Source organism: Sciurus vulgaris (genome assembly GCF_902686455.1).
Source record: "Sciurus vulgaris genome assembly, chromosome: 2".
Classification (NCBI taxonomy): Eukaryota; Metazoa; Chordata; class Mammalia; order Rodentia; family Sciuridae; genus Sciurus; species Sciurus vulgaris.
The window spans coordinates 105,041,356-105,069,042 of NC_136462.1; the positions used below are offsets into that span (position 1 = coordinate 105,041,356).

General features: G+C 36.7%; 1 protein-coding gene across 17 annotated transcripts in view; it reads left to right on the top strand.

The window, feature by feature from the left end:
- Positions 1-11,080: 11,080 nt before the first annotated feature.
- TCF12 (transcription factor 12) overlaps positions 11,081-27,687 on the top strand; it is a 345,689-nt gene continuing 329,082 nt past the window's right edge. For 4 of the 17 annotated variants that reach the window (XM_079125889.1, XM_079125904.1, XM_079125902.1 and 1 more), the window contains exons 1-3: positions 11,082-11,430; positions 12,394-12,490; positions 13,486-13,558. In XM_079125889.1, the coding sequence (XP_078982015.1) occupies positions 12,416-12,490; positions 13,486-13,558 (148 nt within the window). In that variant the 5' untranslated portion in view covers positions 11,082-11,430; positions 12,394-12,415. Of the gene's footprint in view, positions 11,431-11,651; positions 11,971-12,393; positions 12,491-13,485; positions 13,559-27,687 lie in introns of those variants that run through there. The other 13 variants (XM_079125895.1, XM_079125896.1, XM_079125897.1 and 10 more) reach the window with 9 other exon arrangements.

The window sequence follows — 27,687 nt, forward strand, 5'->3', positions numbered from 1 at the left end:
TAAGTTATAAGTGAGTCACCTCCAATATACTTAACCAACAAAAATCTTTCATTCAGCATGCTCTGGCTATTTTGTCTTATTCTCTTGGCTGGCAATGAAATGTCTAAGGACTATGAAAGGGAGGATCACAGTTCTAAGCAGAATACCCTTAGGGTCTGACAAGTGTCAGGGATTAAATATACCTATATATTCATACCACCACCACCACACCACTGCCCTGCTGCCTATCAGAGGTTTTATACCATACTTGCTGCCACCTTTTAATTCATTATTTGCAAGCTCCATCCTAGAGGGAGATATCTGTGACAGGTGAAGGAAGTATCCTAGTTTAAGGATCAGACCATAAAAGGGCCAATTGATTAGCTTCGTTTTAAATATTAAATAATAGAGAAATCATTTATATCATCAATCATTTATACATTCTAGTTCTTAAAATGGTTAAGTAGTGCATAAAAAAGAATAGAAACTAAATAAAGTCAGGTGTTGTGGTACACACCTGTAATCCCAGTAGCTTGGGAGGCTGAGGAAGGAGGATTTCAAGTTCAAAACCAGCCTCAGCAACTTAACGAGGCCCTAAGAAATTTAGTGAAAGCCTGTCTTAAAATAAAATATAAAAAGGGCTGGGGATGCGGCTCAGTAGTAAAGCCCCTCTGGGTTCAATTGCTAGTACCAAAAAATAAAAATTAAAAAACAAAAATAACAAAACAAAACAAACAAACAAAAAACAACAACAAACTTTCAGGGCTTTCTAGGACTGGAACATAAAGTTACAAGAAGATTCTGCAACACATTCTCATACCAGAACTTAAGTATCAAGGACTTTTGGGACATGTCAGAAGGGACTCAGTTTGAAGATGTTTCCATTGGTCAGAGAGATACAATTTGAGCATGAATTATGAATTGATGCATAGTAAATATGTTTCAATCTTTCAGCTCATATTGATACTCTAAAACAAAAAAAATTCAGGGCTGGGATTGTAGCTCATGTTAAGGCGCTTCCTCGCACTTGTGAGGCACTGGGTTCAATCCTCAGCACCATATATAAATAAATAAATAAAACAAAGGTACTGTGTCCATCTACAACTAAAAAATATTAAAAACAAAAACAACAAAAAACCCTCTATTGATACCTTTGGAAAATGCAAGGAAACCAAATTCTTATTTCGAAAGCTGATAATAAGAAGAATGAATTATGCATCTAGTTCATTTCTCATAAACAAATTGTACCTCAGGGTAACCTAAGAGTTGATGAAAGGAGGTTTCTCCTCAGAATATATCAGCTAACAGTTGATGCAGAAATGGTAAATGATCATCCTTTTTTAACTCCTAATGAAATAAGATGGTTAGAGATTTATCATCAATGTTGGCTAACTTTACAAAAAGAAATAGCATACATTATTTGTCTCCTGTATATAATATCACATATGAAATATATTGCCAAAGAATCAAACTAGAATTATGTTCAGTCTATATATCTAAGTAAGAAAACACAGGGCATAAAAAAGAAAATTAAGACTGGAAAATTCTACAGGATAAACAGCCCAGTTTTGCTTCAACAACTCAATTGGGAAAAAATAAATAAATAAATAAAAGGAGGGAGAAGCCATAGTTTAAGCGACTTTGAGACACATATAAAAAATGCAAATTTGGATCCCAGTTTGAATAAATCAGCTGTAATAAAAAAATTCATGAGACTGTTGAAAGAAATTTGAATACTGACTATTTGATAGTAAATCATTTCTATAAAAACTACAGATGTGATATATGTTTTAGAAGTGCCCTTATATTTTAGCAATAATTACAGAAATATCTGGATAAAATGATTTGGTGTTTGCTTCAAATTAATTTGGGGGGGGATGTTTGAATAATTGTTGAAGCTGAGTGAACCTTCAAAGGGATTGATTTACTATTCTTTTTACTTTCTTGTGTGTTTGAATTTTTTCCTAAAATAATTAGGTTATAAAATTGTATTTAGAGCATGATCTCAATTTAAGTTCTTAATATTTATTACTTATGTCTACTAATGCATACATAGAAAGGAGAAAAAGCACAAAAATTCTTGGCGATTATCACTTTTTGATGAGATTAGAAATGAAATATATAAACTGGGTATGGTGGCCCATGCATGTAATCCCAGCAATTTGGGAGGCTAATGCAGGAAGATGAAAAGTTCAACCAGCCTCACCAATTTAGTGATATCCTGTCTCAAAGTAGAACTTGAAAAAAAAAAACTAGGGATGTCGTTCAGTGGTAAAGCACCCCTGGGTTAATTTCCCTGTACCCACCCTCCTTCAAAAAAAAAAAGAAAGAAAGAAAGAAATGAAATATACATTCTTATTATTCTTTAAATTAGCATTGACAAATAATGAAGACAAGAAGAAAGGTCTCTAAACTACTAACGGTTGTCATTATGTGGTGAAACCACATGATATTTTTGTTTTTTTATATTTCTGTATTTTTCAACTTTAATATAAACACATATCACTTTTAGGATTAAAAATTAAATAAACATTAAACCTAAAAGCATAATTTACTAAGCATAAACAAAATTTGTGTAGTTTAGGGCAAGATTTTAAAAAATACTAACAGATGTAGGTAAGGTTTTCTGAACTTTAGGTGCCTAATTGGTTAATTATCCCTGAGGTGACAGGTTAAATAGCAGTCTAAAGGTCTAAAGAAAGGCTGGGGAAGGAAATTGGGATTGTGAAAAAGCAGAGGGTGTTCTTGTTATTCTGAATCACAGAAGCTGAATATTGCTATGAAATGTAAGGAAATGTAATTCCAGAAAGAGGAGATCATGCTTTGATTAATTTGTTGCCTCGTCTTGTTTTTTTTTTTTTTTTTTGACATAACATTGCTTTGTCTTTACCAATTTTAAGTAAAACTTCATAGATTTCATCTTTAAAAATACCACAGATTTAAAAAATACCATGGATTTAACAATTCATGGAGGGAAAATAAACCTTAAGAGGCACAAAACCCAATTATTTTCAACTTAGTGTTTTCATTTTCTCTTCACTGAATATCTTTTTGTATGAATCTTATAATGTTTTTCTTTATAAAAACTTTTTCTTCTATTGTCCTGTAACCAGAAATTTTTTATAAATGCAATTACCCGGTCAGCAGTATAGAACTTAGAAAACTCTTTTTCTTTTTTTTTTTGGGGGGGTGCTGGGGATCGAACCCAGGGCTTGTGCTTGCAAGGCAAGCACTCTACCGACTGAGCTATCCCCCCAGCCCCTAGAAAGCTCTTGATATACATGACTGATAATTTGTTTTCCATTGTGATTTTTACTAATTATTAACTTACTAATTTATAACCTTCCCTCTATCCAGAAGTGTTTGTGTGTCACTGAATATTCATCAGAATTTATCATTATGTTATTTATTTATTTACTTATATATATGTGGTGCTAGGAATTGAACTTATGCATAATAGGCAAGGGCTGTATCATGAAGATATTTTATTTTCAGCCCCATCATTATGTCTTTAAATATATTTGGACTAATTTGACAGTCATAACATAAGATCCCATTTTACTTGCATATCTTTGATATTTGTATTAGCCATTTTTAAGTTCTTTTTCATGAATATTCTCTTACAATGTAAATCAATGTAAATCTTTTTAACTGTCTGCTGGGGTTTAAATCTTTGCTTCTATTAATTAAGAAAATAAACAAAATCGTCTCTACATATTGAGCACAAGTTAGGTTTTGAGAACATGGCACTGCCTTTGAAATGTGAACTCGTTTCCATTCAAGCTTGTATCTTTCTCCCTGCCCCAAGTGCCTTGTGTCTTACCCAATGGTTCATGCTAATTATCCTAATGTTTCAAGTAGTTCTAATCTTTAAGTTCTCCATTTGCACTTATCTATAAATCAGTTCAACTTACAGATGCAGCAATGAATACCACTAATGCCATGCGTGGTCACACATGGCGGTAATCCCAGTGTCTCAGGAGGCTGAGGCAGGGTGATCTTGAGTTCAGAGCCAGCCTCAGCAATGGCGAGGAGCTCAGCAACTGGGTGAGACCCTGACTCTAAATAAAATACCAGTGGTCCAGTGCCCCCAGAGTTCAATCCCTGGTACCCCTCAAAAGAAAACAAAAACAAAAACAAAAACAAAAACAAAACAAAAAAAACACCACCACCAATGATATTATTGATGGGCCAGATGCAGTCTTGGGCTCTTCCTTCTGGGATCAATACTTTTTGAGGCGGTCAGGAATAGAATGCTGATCTGTGGTGAAGAAACCCCTGCCTCTCCGAGAGAAGTGAACCGATCCTTTGGGAAAAAGTCTATGATTTTGATTTCTCATTAGCATTGTGAGCACTATTCGAGTGTGACTGACAGTTACACAAGTCAATACAGGAGCACTTTGGGACAGCCAAGTTTCAGAGTTTTTTTGTTTTTTTTTTTCTTTTCTTTTTCTTATAGATTAGTGCTTCTGTTTTTTTACAGAGTTCATTAGACAAATAAATCAGAACACTTTTGATTCTACAAATGAACCTAATGAAGAAATGTTTCTAAAAAAACTATCATTTGACTAAAAGGGGACCAAAATAATAAATTGATTGAAGAAAAATACTACTGAAGGAAATGAAAGTACATTCTAGATGATTATTTTTGCTTTCATTTTCATTTTAATTCTTGTTCAAGTCATATCTAAAGACTAAATGCAATTGCACAGGTTTAGAAAGCAAAGAATCTGACAGTTTTGATCCTATCAAGCATACTTTACAAAGTGTTGAGTAATGTCAAGATGGAACAGAGGAGTCAAAAACTTGGGAAATAATCAGCCAATTGCTTTTATTGATTTCTGGTTTTCATTCCCAATTCCAGAGTAGGTGATATCCCTCAGTATAAAATATTTTAAAATATTCAATGGCATCTTTTAATCATGCTCCTGAATATAGTTTGAAAGCTTATGGTGATATATTTAAAGATTAGAACCATAAAAATCCTGTAGGCTTATAATGCAAATGAAACTGGAAAATTACAGAAAGAAATTCTGGTTTTAGAGAAAAATGTGCCAATCACCAAAACTTAATGTATAATTGCATAAAAATGCTGGTGCAGTGAAATTAGAAATTCAACAGATGGTTCTAAAATAAAATATTTCGATAGTATATGAGAACAATTGTTCCCTAACTCCTCTCAAAAGTGTGGATAATTAAGTGTAATTTAAATCATCTAATTCAAGTCAACCCATTCATTTCATCAAATTATCCAGGGAAATGAACTTCAAGACAAAGTTACTTTCACTGGAAATACAATATCTCATTTAACTGATAAATAATTACTGAGGGATTCTTGGCATTAGAGGAAAGACTGTTCTTAATAAGAAAAAGAAAATAAAGCCTTTACCCTTGAAGGACTCCTTTTTGAGGGAAATGGGGCATATTCGCCTAAAAAACCTCAGAACATGGACCATGTTCTCCTCTTTTTCATGAATGTTAAATTAAACAATAAATGGACTGTAATAGACTGCATTTGCCTAAAATGCCAGTGAGTTGTAAGAAAAGATTTATAAGCTCTGACACAGAGTTGAACAGTGTTCTTTTTCTGAACTTTTTATAACATTTGTTTTTAGTAATCTTTTAAAAATGGTTTATTCAAATATATTTTATTCCTTTTAGCCTTACAGTATCTTGTTAAGTACTTTCTCCAATGATCTATATCGATTTAAGGTAAATATACACTGGTAGTCCAATTCACGTTCAACTTAATTATCCTGAGTAGTAGCTGGAGAATCACTACTATAAGGGCACTATTTCTCCAACTGTAGTGTGCACTGGAATCACAGGAAGAGTATATTATAAAACAGATAGGCAGTCCCACTCTCAGTTTCTGAGATGGAGTTCCATTCACTGGGTAGGTCTAGGATGAAGTCCAAGAATTTGACTTCCTAATTAGTTGCCAGGTCATAGCTATGCTACTGGTCCCATTTCTGAATTTTAGTCCTTTGCATTTGTCCTTTTTTGTGTTCTCTCTGGAAGATGGAAGATCTTTTTGTCTGCTGTGTGCTCAGATTTCTGGATCACATGTTTTTGATTAATATATTTTTATACACTGTAGTAGACATTTGATGAACCTGTTCAACTTGGTAACTCAGTTGTAGGAATTTTTATTATATTATTTAATTAGTGACCCCCCCCCCTTTTTTTCCCTGCCTACTCCCCTGACCCCAATCTCTCTCTTACTATGTGGATTTTGAACCTCCTAAATTGGTTCTCTCCTTTTGCCCTGCTTTCTAGGAAATTTCCTTAACTTTCTATCTTTCAATAGTTCATCCCTCATTTATTCAATCCTATGATCAATTTTAAAGACTTTTTATTGTATTCTGAATAGCCCTTTCTTCTTTTAAAAAATATTTTTCTGCCTACTTCTTTTATGGTTGCAACTCTCTCCTGAAGATAGATTTTTTTTTTTTTCTCTTGAGTTCTTTGTTTTGATTTGTCTTCATGATAGAGGCTTCTGTTAAATACCTAATAATCTTTGGTGTCTGCTCTTTTATTCAAACAGGGTAACAAAATGCTGATGGGAAACTGAGGGAAGAGGTAGGGGGTTTGTTAAACTGTAACCTTCTCTGTAGAGTTTGGGCTTATAGTGAGGGAATGTCCCATATCACTATCTTCAGGACTTTTCACCTGGGTTGACCAGGTTACATGAAGGATCTTCCAATTTCTTGAGAAACAGAAGACCTGGCTGTAGTATTCTGGGAACCAAGCTGGTGGCCAGGAACTTCAGTATTCAATGAGTGAATGCTGACTCAATATCCCTGTCCCCAAGAAACCTTCTGCTTCACCATTTGCAGATAAAACATTTGTATTACTTCTCTTGGGTAGGAGAGAGGCATTTACTCTACTGTATGAAGTAGGGAAGGGAATCTGGGGGAACTTATTGTTCTTTGTGTGTTTTGGGGATTGAACCAGGGCCTTGAGCATATTGAGCACAGGCTGTACAAATGAGCTACACGCCTAGTTTCCTGATTGCCTCTCTTTTTTTTTTCAGGTCTCACATTTAAGTCTTTAATCCTTCTTTTTTTTTTTTTTTTTTGTGGTGCTGGGGATTAAACCCAGGGCCCTGTGCTTGTGAGGCAAGCACTCTACCAACTGAGCTATATCCCCAGCCCTTTAATCCATTTTTTAAAACAGCATAAAACAAATACTTTATTAAAAGAATTATCTTTGCTTCTTCATACCAAAACCCTTTATCCACTCAGATTTAAAAATAAAATAAAAATCTTATACTCAAACTAATTGCCTCTTGAGTAGACTTCAACCTTGTGGTAGTTCCTCTTTCCCTCTTCTTCACTTCAAGAGGCACCTGGAACTACCTAGCTAAGACTTTTGGTGACTCTGCAGTATGCATGAGTTTGGTTATCGATTTCCCTCATTGTCATCTTAGGATTCAGTTTTAGTCTGAGTCTCTTATAACTCATCTGTTTTCAGTCTTTTCAAATTTTGTTGCCATTGGCTCCTCTCTTTATCTACCATGCTTTTAATGTTTAAAGAATATCATTTTATGAGGGAATATGGAAAAGGGAGATTGTTATTCATTTTATCTGATTGTTATTCATTTTATACGATTGTTATTCATTTTATACTGACTTTTAATAAAACTGAAATCTAGGGCTCTCTAGGTATGATGTTTTAGAGTATTTGACAATTTTTTTCTTTTCTGATCTCTGAATGTTTTGATTTAAGTACATGTTTTTATGAAATATCAAAGAAGAAATCTTAAAGGGGTAAAAGGCATTGAGTGTATAATGGACCATAAGGGACTATCTTCTCGAATCTGAGTATCACATTCATATGAGGCATCTAAAAATCTTAAATAGTGGATAAAAATAATACTGGCAAGGAGTAAAGAACTATTTTTATTTACTAACATTCAAAGAGAAAAGTTAAAATCTCTACCAGAAAATCCCATGAAGTTTGGAGATTCTTGCTGGTAGAAAAGAATGGGAGTACACTATAGGTAATTAGTAGAATCTGGTTTATGACTAAGTGAAAAATCTTGGTTTTTAGTTTGTCAGTAATGAGAATACCATGAACTGAAGTTATTATTATTAAATTCACTGTTACATAAACTTATTCCTGTTAGTCTCAAGGGGACAGTCTGGGGCAGAAAGCTACTACCAAGGCTATGAACCAATAACTCTGGATCTATGTAGATAACACTTGAAGGCCAGTCACTCCATCCAGATAGCAATTTATGACACCAACTTACCACTTCACTCCATTAGCTTTCTTTTCTCCCTCTTCTCTGAGCTTTCTAAATACTTGTCTTCTAAAAAAGACCCAGGGTCATGTCATTTTCCCCAGGAAGCAAAAAGCCCTTTGCTTTGGCTGCTTTTCCTCTTGACAATAAATGTTTCTCTTAAAAACTCAGGTCTGCCTGATCAAATATGTACATGTGTGCATGCACGGGCATTCAAACACAGAGCGGGAGGCTCTTAGAAATTAGAGAGTGAAGTCATGTGGACAGAATTCCTGTGTTTGCCCAGTGGCAGGTTACAGTGAGTAGACAGTGAACTAAAATCTATCAGATGTAAACTTCTTGAAGGCAGAGTAGATTTTAGATGTTCTGTTTCAAAAGCATTTAGCACCATGCCTTGCCATGTAAGAAATGCTCATTATATATTTTTCAATATTTATGTATTGATATTAACTTCTATTATGCAAACACTTCTATCAGTCAACATTAAATTTGTATTACTTATTTCTCTTTGAGCTTTTCAATAAAGCCTTCTGGTTCTATCTGGCAAAGTCAGCAAAGATCCAAAAATGTGTTCTAAGTGATATAAAACTCCACATTTATATTGTCTTCTGTATATGTCAGGGGTATCACAGGAAATTAATTGGAGAAAATGATATTTTGTTATTAAAAAGGGCACATGCAAAGACATTACCGCATGAAAAATAATTTGCGTTTTCTAATTTCAAATGATTGATAGATTGAATTTCAGCTCTCCCTTTTTAAGTTTACTGTGCTATTGGCACTATTGTTAGGGGCATGGTATAGACAGATGAAAATCAATCCCAACTGTCAAGGAGTTCACAATATAATGAGAACAAAGTATAAAATAAAACTATATATGCCATAATAGATATGAAAAACTTCAGTCAGTCCCCTGAAGGACTGAGGGAGTCCCATGACTGAGGGCTTGGGCAGATAGCCATTTCTTCCTCTCAGTTGTGTGAGAAGTATAAAAAAGAAACTGGCCCTCCTTTCCTTCTGAAAACAGCACAAATCCCTCAGACAGAAGTGTATGTTTTCTTCCCCAAGATTTCTCTCCAGTTTTATCACTGAGTCATTGAATCTTATCATGTGAATGAAACCTTAAAAGTTACCTAATCAGATTTACTATCTACTCCTTAGGTCTTTGCTGGGGGTGGTATCCTGGGCTTGTATCACTTAGAACATACTAGATTATGAAGCACAGAAAATCCAAGACCTATTGGTTTAATCATGAAGGTAGACCCAGTTGAGTTGTTTCAGAGACTCAAAAAAGAAAAAAAGAAAAAAAAAAAAAAAATCACCAAAGATCAGCTTGGTCTCTGGGAAGGCTTTCTTGATGTCTGCTTTATTTTTACCTGACCAGACCTTGTGTTTGGAAGATGGCTGCCCAGGGTCCAAGGGCTCCTTGTTTTTTGAGTACTTGCAGAAGAGGTTGCCTCTGAAGCTCTCTCAGAACCTGAAAAACTTCCTCCAAAGACCCCAGCAAATTGCTCCTCTCGTTCACATAAACGGTGTCACTTCATGTCAACTGCCAACCAATAATTCCCTGTTGCAGGGAATGGGATTGTGCTGATTCCTTGGGTTGGAGCTATGCTAATTTGCTCAGAACAGAAACATGCTTCAGCAGGTAGCCAGGGCAGGGATAGGGCTAGTTTTTTTTTTTTTTTTTTTAACCAGATAAACTGCCACAGGCTCAGGTACCAGGTCCAAGGGTAGCCAGTGCAATGCCACAGAAGCCCCCAAATCCCAAACTACAATTGCCTTTTCCCGCTGGACAGCTCCAATTGAAATTAAGTAATCGCGTATTTGCAGTTGAATGTACCTCCTAGTTTCCATCCAAGTTCAGGATCCAGTGGCTGGCTCTTGTCCTGTTGTTGCTCTTAAGCTGCTCTCTTCAATTTGTTACTCTGGATGTATGGTCTTCCAAGTGTCTGTTTTGCTTAGGCCTTACTGGTCTTTACTGCCCTGGCTGACTCAAAGGAATCAAAATACTGGCTGCCAATCAAGAGAACCTTACCTCCAAGCCCAAACTGAAGGAACTGAGGTTTATGTATTCTGTTTTCCTTTTACCCTGGAGTTTCTTCAAGCCAAATTCAGAGTTTTCGCACCAAGATAGTGGCTGTGTGAAGTTCCCTGGACCGCCTCTGTTAAATGGAAGGACTGGCTTAATCCATTTCCAAGAACTCGCCCCGCTGTACGATTCCATAGCACCAAAAGGCATTCGGGTGGGACAGTCGTGGGAGCTTGGTGAGTGGAGTTTGAGAACCTGAAGTCCACATTGCTTTGTGCGGTGTGAGGGCGGTTTTTACTCTTTCTTCTGCATTCGGTTAATTTGACCAGCGCTACCACTCCCAGAGTAACCGTGAGGGCCGGCTCTCTCCCCCAGGCGCGCAGCTTCCACGCTAAGCGCAGCACGGCCTCCCGGGGCCAGCGCCTCCGGGGCCAGTCGAGAGCGGCGTCCAGGGTCCAGCGTGGCTTGCTTGGCAATGGCAGCCTTCAGTGCTCTGCGGCCTCGGGCTCCGGATCCAGATGCTCCCACGGCTTCTTCTCCGTGGTTCCACTTCGGGGCCCGAGACGCAGAGAGACCAGCGCCTAGGAGGCGCCACGGCGCCCGCCGCCTTGCTCCCAAGAGGCCCCAACGAGGTGCCCTAGGCGGCGCGCGGCCTGGGCCTTGCCTCCAGGGTGCCTGCGCGCGTTTCCCGCCCCTCCCCTTCCCTTCCCTCCTAGCCGGCCGCAGCTCCGGCCGGCCTCACCCGACCGCGGGCTTTGTCCACCGTCCGCGCCGCGGCCCCTCCCTGTTCTCGCCGGCTCCTCCCCCCGCCCCCCGCCAGCTCCACTTCCTCGGCGCAGGCTGAGGCAGCGGGCAGGGGACGAAGGGGTTAACCCGAGGCTCTTCCCGGCGCGGAGGGATCCGGAGACGAGCCGAGCGCGGTGCTGAGGCCGCCTCAGCGAAAAAAATGTCCGCCTGAGGAGACCCACAAGTTCTATTCGGGGGGACCGTCAGCCCGCCCCGGGAGGAAGGGGCGGCCAGGCCCGAGAGCCGCCTCCCCCGCCCGTACCCGAGAGCTCGCGCGGGCCAAAGTAAGCCGTGCCGCCGGGCGGTGCAAGGAGAAGCCCGAGTCCGCTCTCCCGGCCAAAGTGAACTTTAATCGGGGTGGTTGGATGCGGAGACGGGGCGGCAGGTAATTGCGGGTTGGCGAGAGGGAGGGGGACGGCGTGGCGGGGCAGGGAGCTCCTCCCGGAGCTGGGGTGTCCCCGGCCCGCGCCCCAACTCCGCGCCCCATTGTACAGCGCCGAATCCGAGGTCCCCTCCAAGTTGGGGAGCGGAGTGGGGTGGAGGCGCGAGTCGCCGGCGGCCAGGCCCGCGGGCGGCGCGCTCGGCCTGCGCGCCCTGCTCGGCGCTCGGCTGGGGCAGGCGCATGAGCTCCGGGGCGCGCGGGAGAGCGGACGGCTTCGGCCGCTGAGCCAGGCTCATTGTTCGGCAGGTCCGGGGCAGGGCAGCAAAAGTGGGAGGAGGCCGAGCCCGGGGAGAAGGACGCCCGGCGAGACCCAGACTAGTTGTCGGCGTTTCTGTTTTCTTTTTTAAAACGCCCCTTAGGCGCGCGGGGGGTGCTTTCCGACCCTCTGGGCCCGCCGGGGACGTCCGGGAGGCGGCGGCCGCAGACGTGGGCCTGCGAGCGGCGCGTTCGCTGCAACTTGTCAGTTCTATTGTTGCTGAGCGAGTGAGTCACTTCATATCTCCCTTCGCCGCTGCTCCGCTCGCTGGACGCCGAATTGCCCCTCACCCCTCCTCTCCAGACCCTCGCCCCGGCCGGGCCCCGCGCACCCTGCCCCAGGCGACTGCGCGGGGCAGGAGGCGCTGGGGAGGGGACCGGGACCGGCTCGGAAACTTGCGGGAAAGGCGGCGAGTTGCGGGAGCCGCCGCGTCGCTCTCGGGCCGCGCCGAGGAACGTGTGGATTCACGGACCCGGCGCGGGCTCTGAGCTCTCCCGCCCCCTGCTTGCGCCGTGGTGGGCAGGAGTGGGGGAATTGGAAGTGAGCCGGGCGCCCTCAGTGCTCTTCCTCCTTCCTTACGCCTCTTTCCATCCCCTCACACACTTTGGGCCTCGGTGGTCTCTCGCTCAGCCGGTTTTCCCCTGCCTTAGGACCTGCTAGAAGTGGCCGAAGATGAATTCCCAGCAGCAGCGCATGGCCGCTATAGGGACCGACAAGGAGCTGAGCGACCTGCTGGACTTTAGTGCGGTATGAGAGCGTTCCGCGGCATCTTGGGGTTCTACTGAGGTTTACCAGAAAGCAAGCGAGCAGAAAACGGGGGGAAAAGACCTAGACACTAGGCGGGGTGAACTCCATCTGTTTTGAGCAGTAGTTCTCAGGGCTGGAGTCCAGCTCCCCCAAGTTGGACACCTGAACTTTGATGTAATGTCTAGACTTGCAGATTTCAAACTTTAATGCCAGAGGGGTCGTTTGATTTAACCAGTTAAAAGAAGAACAATATAATAATGAGTTTGGTTGAGTCATTCTTTAACCGTGATGATTATTAGTGATTTTAAACTGTATATAAAAACAAATTATTTTTTCTTCAATTGTTCTCACCGTTTCCCTTCCTAAGATATGGTTTATGGTACCTGAAAGATGTCAGCTGTAAGAAAGCCAATCCAGCACTAAAATTTTCAACTGTTTGAGGTGAATACTTTTATTTTAAGGCACACATACAGTGTATGTGTATGCATTATATGTATAGTCTCAACCAAGAAATATCTTTAAAATGTATGATGAAACCACAGGGCTCGCTGCCCTTATATCCAACGGGTTGAATTCTTTTTTCAGCTGCTGTTAGAAGACAGGACCAATACCTGCTTTATAGGACTGTGTTATCCTTACTGTATATAGTAATTTCATTGGACAGAATTCTGACTGTACCTGCATATTAAGTAAAGTTAATATAATGAGATTCACTTAGTTCCAAAGTGAAGATCATGGGTAGAAATTTACCATTTAAGCTTAATTATTTTGGAATCTTTTATGTAAGTCACTGGGTTTTCAGAACAGAATGTAGTCAGTTTTTTTTCCAAATAGTGTTAGAAAATAGTATCAGTGTTTCCAATCTGAGTCTGAATGTATCTCCAATTTTATTTCAACTTCCCTATGAAATATAGTAACTAATGACACTTGGTGGACTTTTGTTTGCAAGGAATCTAGAATTCAGGATTAATATATACATTTGGGTTTTTTTGCAGATGTTTTCCCCACCTGTTAATAGTGGGAAAACCAGACCAACGACACTGGGAAGCAGTCAGTTCAGTGGATCAGGTAAGATAATGTCTAAAACTAGAAACTCATATTTTGGTGGTGTGATGCATTTAGTGTATAAAGCATTTTAGTAAATCTTTTCATGCCATCCTCTAGTATGTCAAGTTAAAATTATAAACAAAACCAAAAAAGCATCAAACATGGACAGTTTTGCTAAAGATTCTTGATATAGTTAAAAGAATTTCAGTATGGATTTAAAGTTCATTTTCCAATGAATTTTAAAATTGAAAATCATCTTGAGTTCAAGGATTGTATCATACCTTTTACATTTAGAAAAATGTCAGAAAAAGTGGTCCATGAGTGGTCTTAAAAAAAGAAAAAAACTTATTTAGTATAGATATATATTTTATTTACTAAATTTTCAGCTTACTCTCATTAAACCTGGGTTCTAAAATAGTATTGATTATGTGTATAAAAGAATTGAGTCAAGCAATGAGTAGTAAGAATTATTTATCCTCAGAGGTGGTCGGTTCCTTGGAACTTTGTAAGAAATTAGTAATTTCATGGGCAGTTATTTAAAATATTGACTAAATGTTAGGAATGAATATAAACTTAGGTTTTTCTAAATTACACCTTAAATGACTAATTTCTGTCTGTCCATTATTCAGTGTTACATTAGGATAGTGTTTAGGGTTAGATTCCTATTCCAATACCCATGCTGTTATCTTCAAATTTATTTTTGTTGTATTTATAGTTATTCTGTTCCATTATTAGATATCCCCCCTTTTTTTCTAACTTTTTTTAAACTCATAATTTTAAAATCAATATTCCAGAAGTAAAGTGCATTCTAATGTACAAAAGCTATAATTTTCTGGTTAATTTAAATTTATTCCTTGGTGCTCAGAGAGATGGAAAAATAAATAAGTAAAGCCATAATAGCATCATCTTAAAAAAACCAGGTGTCAGATCTCTGGGATGAAACTCAGTAATTGCTTTTTGATCAGTGCTTTTTATTTACTCTAATAAAATGATAGTTGATTTCTCAAAATACTGTGAAAGCAAAGCATCAGGAAATAAGGTTAATTTAATAACTAATTTAACACTTTATTCCACTTCATGTTTAAAAATACTTCAGATCATACACTAATTTACTAAAATTCACTTTTAATAATGAAATTACAACTTGTGGAGAAAATATAGCATGTTATTGAGCATCTCAAATAAGTAAACCATTTTGTAGCTTGAAGGATAATAAAATATTACCTTTGTTCAAAAGGGTATCATGAAATGTTAACTAAATCCCAACTCTTCTCCCTTCTCCTTCCTTTTTACCAGTAGTTATATGAAATTTTGCTGTTTTGGGAATAGAAAAAAATTATGAATATAGAAAATGGTTATATTCTGATACTTTGAATACTTCTTAGTTTTTGCAACTAGGAATTCATTCTCAGGAACTTTCAAATTGCCTTTGTCTAATACATGTTAGGTACCTCATGTATTTCCTCAAATGAGTAGTGATATTATTTCATACAGTTCTTAAGTTTTCAAAAATATATTTAACTGGATATTTATTGATAACTAGGACTTGGACTTCAGAAACTTGCTATTATAAATTCTTCCTGATTTTATAATAGGAGCAGTTATATTTACTTCACTTTTTAAAATTAAGAATGATTTACAATGTAAGAAAGTCTGTGAAGTAAAAGAGTGTTTAAACTCAGATGTGAATTGCAACCATGGCATTGGAGTTATTAGCTCCCTTTTAGTAGGTTGCATTACATAAAGAAAATGTTACTCTGTGTTGCAGAAGTGGTCACACTTGATTCTTTGGAATAGGAAATTTGTAGTTTTATTTTAATTTATCCATTGAAAGTTTGAACTTAAACACCTGTATTCAGTGGACATAGAAATATTTACCTGCGTGGTTTGTTTTAAATGCCCCCAAAAATTATAATAAAGAAGCTGTGACCTTCTTTATTAGTGAGTGGATTTAAATTTTAAGAAGAGAAAAATGGTATGTGATTATTTTATGTCAAATTGTGTGGTAGATATGACTTCACTATAACCATTTTTTATCTTAAAGGGAATGTCTAAGAGAAATTGGCATAGTAATATTTTATTTATATTCTTTATATACTTTATTGACAAATGAATAATCTTGTGCCCTGATTTCAGAGGATATTATGTAATACATTCTAATGCCTGTTTATTTGCAGCATATAAGGAGCTAAAGATCTGACTTTGCTTTTGAAGCGCTATTATAAAGATTAGAGTTTTTTGTCTTTGGAAAAATCATTTGTAAAATCATCATGCCTTTTGCTTTTTGAAGATGATAGTTTAACATTGTGCAGTATAGTTTTCTCTCGATTATTTGTCCTTTTAGAGGATGACTTAATTTCACAGTGGATTGTTTTTGAGAAACAGTATATAAGACTTTTAGAATTTTTTTAGCTGAAAGCATACAGTATATATTATAGTGATATTATTTGTATCTTATTTCAAAAGCAAGGCAACTTATATTTAGCTGACATTTTGTCAAAAGTTATGTAAAAGATATATTTACTGTTATTCATCTCAAAGAGTCTATTATAGTGTTATTTCTTCACCAGTGCATTAATTTCTTTTGCAGTATAGTTATATTGTGGATTTATCTATTTGGTGTGATAGCCTCTGTGAGGTGTTCTCTAGTGACCTTGAGAAGTGTTTCTGTGGAAGTGAAAGGTGAAGTACTCTATTAAGGCAGTTTATAGAAAGAAAGTTTGTTGAAAGGATGATACAATGGACATGGTTCAGGTATTTAATTCTGTCCCTCAACCTCAGGGTTTGCAGATTTAAATTGTGGTTTTTGTTTAAATTTTATTAGATTAATTAATTTGAATCTTTTCTGAAAATTTCCTTTGTTTTTTAATCCAAGTAATCAGAGATGTTGGAGGGGAGTGGTATGGTTTTGTTTTATATGGCATCTGTGTCTATTGAGTATGTGTTTGATGCTTCTATCTAGAAAGTTACTTTAGGAGGTAAAGTTTTATTTTTCCTTTTTCAAATTAGACTTTTTTAATCATGTAGATTTCTTATGAGTTTTGGAAACTATTTTAAGAAATATCTTCTGATAATTTTTAAATTATAAAAGGAATACAGTTTATTATTCTTTTTGATGTACATAGTTTGTAAGGCCAGAAAAATGAATTGTCATTAATTGCTGTTCAGTGATTTTTTTTTTAAACTTTTTGTTTTGAGATAATTGTAGATTTATATGCAGTTATATGAAGCAATTCAGAGATCCTGTGTAACCTTTACTCATTTGCCTGCAGTGGTAACATCTTGCTAAACTGTAGTATAATATCACAATGAGGTTATTAATAGTGATACAGTCAAGACAAAAAAACTGTTCCATATCACAAGGATTCCTGATGTTGCCCTTTTATAATTGCATCCACTTCTCAGGTAATTAAAAAAAAAATCTGTGGTCAGATTATTAAATACCTACACATCATATTAAGTATGTTAAGATTATTAAATGTCTGCTTGCCCTATTAAACATTTCAAATTGCTGTAGCATTATTTGAACTTACCAAGGGGGGAAAAATCAAGAAAACTGAAATTTTACTAATGTGTTTTTAAGCCAAACTATGGTAGAAATAGGAATGATGATTTTAAACAGAAAGGAAACTAGATTTGGCCTTTTGCTTCAGGCATTTTAGTGTTATGAGTAGGGTGTAGGTCTTGCTGTATACTGTGTTGAAATTTATAATCACTGTAATTTTTAGTTTATATACTTGTTATAATTTAAACTTGTTAGGCATTTGCTGTGGGTAATCTGTAGTGATGAATGATAGTAACTATGGAGGCATCAAGGATGTGGAGGAAAATATTTTAGAATAAATATGTCAACTAGTAAGTAGTCATTTAAGGTAAAAGTTAAGTAGCAGAGGAAAAGTAAAGTAGCAAAGGGGTCTTTTTTTATTGTAAACAAATGGGATAACGTGCTGTTTCTCTGTACATGGAGTAAAGGCATACCATTTGTGTAATCATAAATTTACATAGAGTAATGTTGTTTGATTCATTCTGTTATTTTTTCCCTTCCCCCCACCCCTCCCTTCCCTCTGTACAGTCCTTCCTTCCTCCATTCTTGCCCCCCTCCCTAACCCTAACCCTAACCCTAACTCTAACCCTAACACTAACCCCTTCCACCCCCATTATGTGTCATCATCCACTTATCAGCGAGATCATTCGTCCTTTGGTTTTTTTAGATTGACTTATCTCACTTAGCATGATATTCTCCAGTTTCATCCATTTGCCTGCAAATGCCATAATTTTATCATTCTTTATGATTGAGTAATATTCCATCGTGTGTGTGTATATATATATATGTGTATATATATATATATATATATATTGCAAAGGGGTCTTTTAGAGACAACTTATATATGAAAATATATGGAAAACTGAAAAACTAGGGACAAGGTTATAACCATGAGTAGTATATATATTCTTCAGAACAATTCCTATAGTGTTCAAGCTGTCATGGATGTAATGAATTTGAAAAAGGACTTGATTAGATCATAGCATTTTAGATACTATATCTAGGGAAGCATATGTATATTGATTGTTTTTGTCTGTTTTCATAAATAGTCTAAATACACACTCAAGTTTACTTTTTTTTTAGGCTTTTTTCCTATGGTGTATTGTCTTCTTTGAGTTTTAAAATTTAGATTCTCTTGGAATAGGAAGATGAAGCTACTCAGCCTTGAATATAAACACAGTTTTCACATTTCATATTTAACAGGACCATATAGTGTATATTCTTTTATTGAAGCCCATTAACCCTTTTATGTTCTTGAGCAATTGATAATTTTATGTCTGGAATGTTACTTCCTGCTTAATGTTGTTGAAGGCTGGTAACTTGAAGATAAAATGTAAAATTGTAAGTTCAGCTTCTGTAACAAAAAATGTCAAAAATGCACATTAATGTAATTTCAGTTAAATTCATCAGAATCAGTATGTGCCATATAGATTCAAGGAATAGGCTTAAGGAATACTCAAAAAGTTTTGAATTTAGAGTTGACTTGTGAAGGAGATATGGAAAATGAATTAGGGAGAAGAACTGGCCTCTCAGGTATGGACTAGCATGAGAAGATACCCAGAAATGAAATTTGGCTCCGTACAAGGGCCTGTACAGTTTTTGAGAAGAAGTTTGTATTGACACCATTCCTGAATTCATATTCACATACTATTACCTGGAGCCATTCTGCATGAGTTCACATATAGATATTATCATTTATTAACTGGTTGATCTTGGGTAAGCTACTTAACCTCTCTGTGCTTCTGTTCCTTAATTTGTAAAGGAGGACTAACAATATAGCTGTTCACATGAGGTTGTTATGAAGATTAAAAGAGCTAATATATTAAATGCTCCAAGAACAACAATAAATGACATGGGGTGAATTGTTAGTAGGGAGACTGTAGAATAAGGAAAACATTTATTTATTCAGGAGACTTTTATGATTATCCAGGGATGAGCTGGTGGTAAAGGTTTGAATTTGATGTTAGTGTGAGAAGTAGAAAGGAAAAATACTAGGAGTAAAGGATTGATAATTTGAAGGATTGAATTTCTGTAGGTAAGAGAAATGACTCAAGGTTGTAGTTATGACATGATTGGAAAATGGAGTACTTTAAATAATGAAAATATTGAATTGTTCTGAGCATTTTGAATTTCACATTACTGGTCTGGGGATGTAGCTCAGGAGTAAAGTGCTTGCCTAGCATGTGTGAGGCCCTGGATTCAGTCCCCAGCATCAAAACAAAACAAATAGATAAATAAAATAATCATGATACTTGGGACTCTTGGCTAATTTGGAGCTTTATGAAGGAAGAGTGCTGGAAGATGAGTTAAAGATTTTATTGCTGCCTTTAAATTAATACATAGTTGTCATTGTAAAGAAAACTGAGGGATAGAAAGAGCAACATGGGAGGGAAAAAATCCTATTTTACTATCCATAGAAAATTGTTATGTTTTGATTTTTTTCCCTGATAGTCCTGTTTTGCAAAGTTGAAATCTTAATGATGTTTGCATTTTCTGTACTGCTTTTTTATTTCACTTAATATTTTATTATGAATATTTTCTTGTATTACTAAAGATTCTTTATAAAGTTGGTTTAAAATTGTTATATGCTGTTGCGTGGGATGGAAATAGCATTAACCGAAATCAGTTCTTTATTGCTTGACATTTTGGAATTTTGTTTTATTAATTTGCTTTTTGAGATTATAAATAATGTGATAGTGAACACCTTTTTGTATGGACCTACATTTTTAACCAATTTACATTTTTTTTTTTGATAGAAGATGTAGATTTTGTTTTTGTGCCTTTAAGTTGTAATTAATGCCAAGTTAAGTGAATGAATTCCTAAGGGAAATACTCTCAGGGAGGTAAGTGATGAGGCCAAGAATTGATATTAGTGCTAAGTTAGGTATATAAAATTAGTGACTTAGGTTGATTATTTAATGTAAAAATATAAATTTTTATTAACATATGAATGGTAGATGATGACATTTGGTGCCATTTGTATTTGTGTATAAAAGGGTGTGCCATTACTGGAGAGGGAATTCTGTCATTCTTTGACCTGTGTTTATTAAAATGGAGTGGAATCCCATTGGAGTCTTGTCAGTAAGACTTAAAGTTTTGACTTTTTATAAGAGATGCAATGTTGTGTAGTAGGAAGAGTTGAATTTAGGAGCCAGGCAATTGGTTTGGAATCAATACTTTGAACTGATGAGCTATATGATCCATGGCAAATCATTTGATTTCAGTTTCTCATTTGTGAAAAGGGAATTACAATATCAACCTTCAGAATTCTTGTGAGGTTTATGTAAGAGTATCTGTGTATTGCCTATCATTCCTTGCCATTGCATCTACTTTAAAAATGATCACTACCATTGTTATGTGACATCTTAAGTAAAACTTAGAGTGGGTGGTGGTAATAATAATAATAATAATGATAGCCAGTGTCTGTTGAATTTTTATTGTATGCTAGGTATTATACTAAGTAGTTTGTAGGCATTATCTCATTTTATATTGGAGAAAATGAAATGCTTTGTCTGGTAGTAAGGGTGAGAAAATGTCCTCAAAAGGACAGCATATCAAAATTGCTTTTTAGTGTCATATAACTATATATATATTACAAGTCCGAAAAGTTATCAAGGATGAATAGTTGTGAAAGGTTATCAGGTACCTAAGAATTTTACCTACCTTTCTTCTTTCCTTTAGTTGATTTCTTCTTAATACTGTTATTTTGTAGATGAGGTACTGTAGTGTGTAGAATGGTGAATAGAATGTGTATGCCTTTTGGGGCTGGGGTTCGTCTAGCATGCATGAGGCATTAGGTTCAATCATCAGTGCCACATAAAAATAAAATAAAACTAAAAAAAAGAAAAAGAACGTGTATGCCTTTTGAAAATGATCACTATTAAAATGTAGTGTTTTTCCCATATTCTCTCTACCATCTTGAAATTCTGAAATGAGGTGTAGTCTAAATAAGGAAGATAAAAATTTTGTGACCTGAAAGGATAGACTAGCTGGGACACAGGATACAGGTTGAAGAGAATGTTAAGGGTCTCTCAGATAGAGGACAGGGCCTTGCACATGCTAGGTGTTGTGTTCAACCACCCAGCTACATCTCCAACTGTCCACTTTTCTTCCTAATGGCAGAGGATAAGGAACATAAACTCCCCTGGTAGCCTGAAACAACATGTTGCACATTTTACTTTCTACAAGCATAAACATATATGTTGCAGAATAAACATGGTTTTCATTAGCCATCAGTGAAACAAGTTCTGAAGATGTGTTGTGCTTGGCTTATGGCATCATCATCATCTTGTTTTTCTTTGTATTTTGGGCGTAGGGGACAGGGTGGAATGGAATACTGGCCTGTACTATCCTTAGCAGGAAACCCATTCTGAAGCATATTCTTTAATTGTCTTTATTTCTGAACCTTTTCTTGTTCCTACAGAAGTGCGATTAGGGGGAAAATGGGTTTTCATAGGGAGGAAACTTATTTCCATAAACTAAAGCACAGATAGATTTGTTAGTAATGCAACTCATTTGAGCCTGTTTTCTGTCTCCAGCCAGCTCATCCTGTAATTTTTAACATCCCCTACTTGGAATGAAAATGTATGTTTTTGTTTGTTTGTTTGTTTTTTGTGGCACTGGGGATGGAACCCAGAAGCTTGCACTCACTAGGCAAGTGCTCTACCACTAAGCAGTATCTCCAGTCCTGAAAATTTATATTTTTTATAGAGAGCAGCATTTTTTGTATGTTCAAAATGTGCTCTTTTGTGTTCCAAGTTAAAAATGTGCTCTCATAAACACCATGTGAATCATTCAAACTACTGTAAGCTGCTTGGGTACTTAAAGATCACCTTTAAAGATCATACAGAAATGAAAACAGATGAGGGATTGTTTAAATTTTTATTGTATTGACTCAGGGATGAAATCTTCAAAATATTGTAGTGAAACAATTTGAGATAAGAGACAGTAATTATTACTTAAAAAAATTCTTAACCACTACCATACCTTACTATGTTTTTGGTTATTAAAGTTAGAGAAATTTGGTCCAGGATGTCATTTTGCCATCACTGTTTGGGGTATTAAGAAGGTACCTGAATTTGAACTAGGGTTTTCTCTGAATTTGTGATAATCAGACTGATTAAACATCATTCTGGTTATGAAATGGAAGTCTGTCTGGACGCTGTCTCTCTCAAAAATTGTTTATTTGCTTCTGGTACTTCTGCCAGTGAGCTATTGTGAACGGGATCAACTTATACTTACTCTTCCACCACTTCATTGGTGGCTAATGTAGAGAACACAGGTTGGACTTGATCTGGTCCTTGCTGCTCCAGTCAACAAAAGTGCTGCTGTTCTCAGCAACAGCTGTGAGCGTTGGTGGGGCCTTGGTGTGGGAATCCCTGCTAGGAAGTCAACATGAATTTTAGTCCTGAAGGCATATGTTGTGTTTTGAGGTTGTTGGAAATAAATAAGAGGTTTGCTTGGCTCACTTTGAACCTAATGGTGGAAGTGTGGTTTGGCCACAGTGAGTTCAGAGAATCTGAGCTTATGTGGTCACTTGTAGAGTAGTGTTGAAAACCCTGGGTTCTCTCAAGTTAGAAGGATCCTCTTTTTTTTTTTTTTTTTTTTTTTTCTGATTGGAAGTCCTACTATATCTAGCTTACTTTGTCATTTGCTTGGTGGCCCTTTTGCTTATATGCCTGCTATTGACTTGTTTTTCATGTTGATCTGTTTGGACAACTGTTTTTCAGTGTTGATCTGTTTTGGAATACAGTTAAAGAGTGTTTCATATTGAATCTCTTAAAAAATTTTTTTTGTAGTTGTAGATGGACACAATACTTTTGTTCATCTACCTTTAAATGTGGTGCTGAGGATCAATCCCAGTGCCTCACATGTGCTTGGCGAGTGAACTACCACTGAGCCACAAACCCAGCCCCATATTGAATCTCTTGATGGCAATATGTAGAAAAGATTGAATTGATTATAAACTTCCAACTAGGCAGGTAATTACAGCTGTTTCAAGACTATCTTAAATATCTTTTTTTTAAATGATTTTTTTAAAGATGTAGATGAACATAATACTTTTATTTATTTATTTTTATGTGGTGCTGAGGATTGAACCCAGTGCCTCACACATGCTAGGCAAGCACTCTTCCACTGAGTTACAACCCCAGCCCCTATCTTAAATATCTTTAATGTCTCTCATCTAAGTATCAGCTAGTTCTTTTTATTTTAGGTGATAGCATGTATTATTATTTGTTGAGACCTTTTTCCCTGCCAAAGGTCCATAATTCTTTTTTTTGTGTGTGTGTGGTGCTGGGGATTGAACCGGCCTTGTGCTTGGGAGACAAGCAAGCACTCTGCCAACTGAGCTGTATCCCCAGCCTGGTCCATAATTCTTGAGCTAAAAATTTTGAAATCCAAAAAGGTTCTAAACAAAAATTTTTCCATAAATTCAGTATAAACTTTTGGTAGCAATATCTGGTCTTACCTAAAGGGAGGCCATTGACATTCTTTTCCTAATTACTGTGTGGTTATCAGGTGCCAGGAGTGATTTGTAACTTATAGTTTATGTACTGTATTAAGTTGAATTTCTAAACCCACCTGGTCTAATGAATTTCAGAAAAGGATGTATGGAGATTATGCCCCCAAATGGTTTTCAATTCATAATAAAGAAATTCTTTTTTGGTACTAAAAGTGTTAGACTAGGAACTGTATTATTTTAAATATAGAAAAAAAATTGTGACAAGCTTGTTCATGTAAGACAGTCTTCTCAGACTATATAGGCTTTTTAGGCTGAGGTTTGTTGTTTTGAGTAGTTGTCTAATATGTTGATTTAGGGAGTCAGATTCTGTTTTGAGGAGAAATGAGCTTTCGCATCTTTTGGACCAAGGAGTATACTGATAATTCTCTAGTCGGTTAAATCAAACAGGGTAATCTTTGGGGTACTTATAAGGAGAGTCAAATCGTTTTCATTGGTTCCTCATTATATGTATATAACCAGTGTTAGATGATTCCTCTAAAAAGGAAGCCTCAACCTTGACCATACCCTTTCTGATTTTGACTATTGCCTGGGAGCAAAGACAGGAAAATTCTACCAAGCTCTGGTGAACTTCATGGAAAAAAAGGTGGAGCTAAGATACTTATTTGTAGGAACCAGATAAAATCAGTCCTTGATAAATTTTATTTCATTTCCTTTTATACAGGGTAACACTTTTCAGACCAATATCGTAATGTTTAGTGCTGAAATATCCTCATTACAGTAACCCTTATTAAAAACAAGTTGTTGGGGCTGGGACTATAGCTCAGTGGTAGAGCACTTGCCTAGCATGTGAGAGGCACTGGGTTCAATCCTCAGCATCACATAAAAAAAAATAAATAAATAAATAAAAAAAAGGCATTGTGTCCATTTATAACTGAAAAAAAAAAGTTGTTGGGCTGGGGTTGTGGCTCAGTAGTAGAACACTTGCCTAGCACATGCACAGCAATGGGTTCCATTCTTAGCACCGCATATAAATGAATAAAGGTCCATTGCCAACTAAAAAAAACAAGTTGTGATTCTATTGAGTGAAATTTTCCTCAGGAGCCTGCCATTGGCTCAGTCTCACAGCTCTTTTACATAAACTGTGAAAGTAGTAATGAAGTATGTAATAAACTAGTCTGTTGTAGAGTCCGTTTTGAGAGACAGACGGGTAGGTAACCTGTTTGACTTTTCTGTTTGTTTTGTAAGCCTGTTCACTGTAGTGTTCCCAGTGTTATTGTCCCAAGAACCACAATACAATGTTTAAATAATCCACTTAAGGTTTATAGCTGTACTGTAGGAACACAAGACAGGAGGTACAGCCAGGGTCTCTCTTTGTCTTCATATTTATATAACCCCTTTTGTTAAGCTTAAGAGCAGTGTAGTGAGCAGACTCCATTTATATTATGTTAAACTCCAGAGACTTGCTAAACAAGTTATAATGGTACTAGGACTTTGCCCAGTGAATGATTGGGAGAAGGGGAGTAGTCTTCCTTTTAAAAAAAAAAAAAAAAAAAAAATCAATAATGATAAAACAATAAATATTTACTCATATACTGTTTACTTCAAAATTCTTATGGGAAGTTGGTAACTGTTCATTTTACAGAGGAAATAGAGAAGTCAACAGTGATATACATTTGCCTGTGGTTTCTTATTGCCCCTCAGAAGTAGCAAACTGATCAGTTGTAGTTGCACCTGCACTGATACAATCTACATGAGAGTACGGTGTGTCTTGAAGAGGAATTTAATATCTTTAGAAATCTTAAAATTTGTTGTAACAAGAGTCTTAAATGGGATAATGTTAATTATTCTACAAAAGAAAGTGCTTCAAGACTTATTTAAAAAATTTTTTTTCTTAGTTGTAGATGGAGTCAATACCTTTGTTTTATTTATTTTTATGTGTTGCTGAGGATTGAACCCAGTGCCACACACATGGTAGCCAAGTGCTCTACCACTGAGCTACAACCCCAGTCCCAAGATTTATTTTTATTAAGAAGAAAACTATTATCAAAAGCTTCCAAAAATAGTTTTTTTTTTTTAAGTGTGTAAAGATGTTTAATATGATTATTTACAAGCTGACATCTTTAGGAGAGATGAATTCTTTTTGTGTGTGGTCGTCTCTTATTGTTCACCTGTCTTTAGATTTTATGTTTTGGGAAGAAGATGAAATTTGATAGTTTTAAGATATTGGGATGTTCACACCTATTATTTAGTTGAGGCTATGGAAAAGAATGGTCGCATCTCCCAAGAGCTATTTTATTTTATTTTTTACTTTTTTTTTTTTTTTTTTTTTTGCAGTACAGGGGATTGAACCCAGGGCCTTGTGCTTGCAAGGCAAACACTCTACCAACTGAGCTATATCCCCAGCCCGCAAGAGCTATTTTAAATGACAATGATGAGCATAGATGGTAGGTGATACAGCAAAACTGAAGACTTTGGAATGTATAGTGAGAGTTCTTGAACTCAGGAACTTCTGGGTTCTTTTTACCTTAATGTTCTATCATCTGTTTTTTTTCTTTTTGGATTGAACCCAGTATTGAACCCAGGGATGCTTTACCACTGGGCTATATCCCTAGCCCATTTTATGTTTTCAAGATAGGTTGCTTAGGGCCTTTCCAAGTTGCTGAGGTTGGCCTCAAACTTGCCATCCTCCTGCTTTAGTCTCCTGAGTTGCTGGGTCTACAAATATGCACCACCATGTCTGGCTTGTTTTGTTTTATGTATATTAGTCAGATTATAAACTTCCTGAAAGCAATGATGCTATTTTCCACTTGTAATTTTGTAACGTACCCTGCTTTGAGCTCAGTAAACACTTGGTGTTTGTTTGATTTAGGTGTAGGGATGTGCGATAGGCTGGTGAAAGAGAGATTAAATTCCTTAACTTGCATTTTTCTTTTCTGGTACCAGCTGCATGGTGAAGCTTAAAAGAAATACTGAAATTTATGTAGGTTAGCTCACTCTGGAGACTTGAGGTGTGTATTTATTTACAGTGTTCTACCTGTTTTATTATTTCTTCTGCAAAGATCTTAGCCCATTCAGTACTCTACATTTAAACATCAAGGATGAACAGGAAGTGGCCAAGTGGTAAAGCCATTGAGGTTTTATGTGAATACAGCTGGCTCTAGAGAACCACAGTCAACGCTGGCTCTGAGAAGCAGAGAGAAGTGATACTTTCATAGTGTTTTCTTTTCACAGGGTGTGTGGCACATTTGTTCTTTAGTAATATTAGATTGTGGGGAGAGTGACTTGTCTGATTCTGAGCTTAATTGGGCAGAGGAGCTTTGTTTTATGAGGATGTCAGAACCATTATACCACAGTCTGGAAATCAATAGATGGCTAAAACTTTTCAGGTTATATTTTTCCTAAATCCTGATTTTTGCCAGTTGATTTGAGCCAGGGAGGCCAGGTTATATAATCTTCCATTATAGTAGATGTGGGGAAGTATTTATAGGAATGGAAAAAGATAGCTTTATTTTGTGGAACTCTCATTTCCCTGCTTAATTTGTGATAGGAAAGTGAATCTTTTGCTTAATGCTCTAAATAGCCTTTGGTTTTAGATTTTGGGGCTCAAACTACTTTTGTTGATTGTGAGAATATGTATATGTGTGTGTATACACATACACACATTTATACATTTATAATATTTTTATATATATTTCAAAATTTATACACATGCATATGTCTATATAATAGTAAAATATTCAAAAATATTAAATACGACTAATTTTAAATATTAAGAATTTAAAAATATATACATATGCATATGTGTATGCATAGGCATTTTAAATATTTACTATATTTATATTTTATATATATATATTTTTGGGGGGGGGCGTACTAGGGATTGAATTCAGGGGCACTTGGCCACTGAGCCACTTCCCCAGCCCTATTTTGTATTTTATTTAGAGACAGGTTCTCACTGAGTTGTTTAGTGCCTCACTCTTGCTGAGCCTGGCTGTGTCTCCTGTCTCAGCCTCCTGAGCTGGGATTATAGTTGCCTGGCTATTTAATATATATTTTAACATTATACATATGCACATACATATATACATACAAAGGCATATGTATACGTAATAACTTAAAAAGTGTTTTTGTGTGTGCATGCTG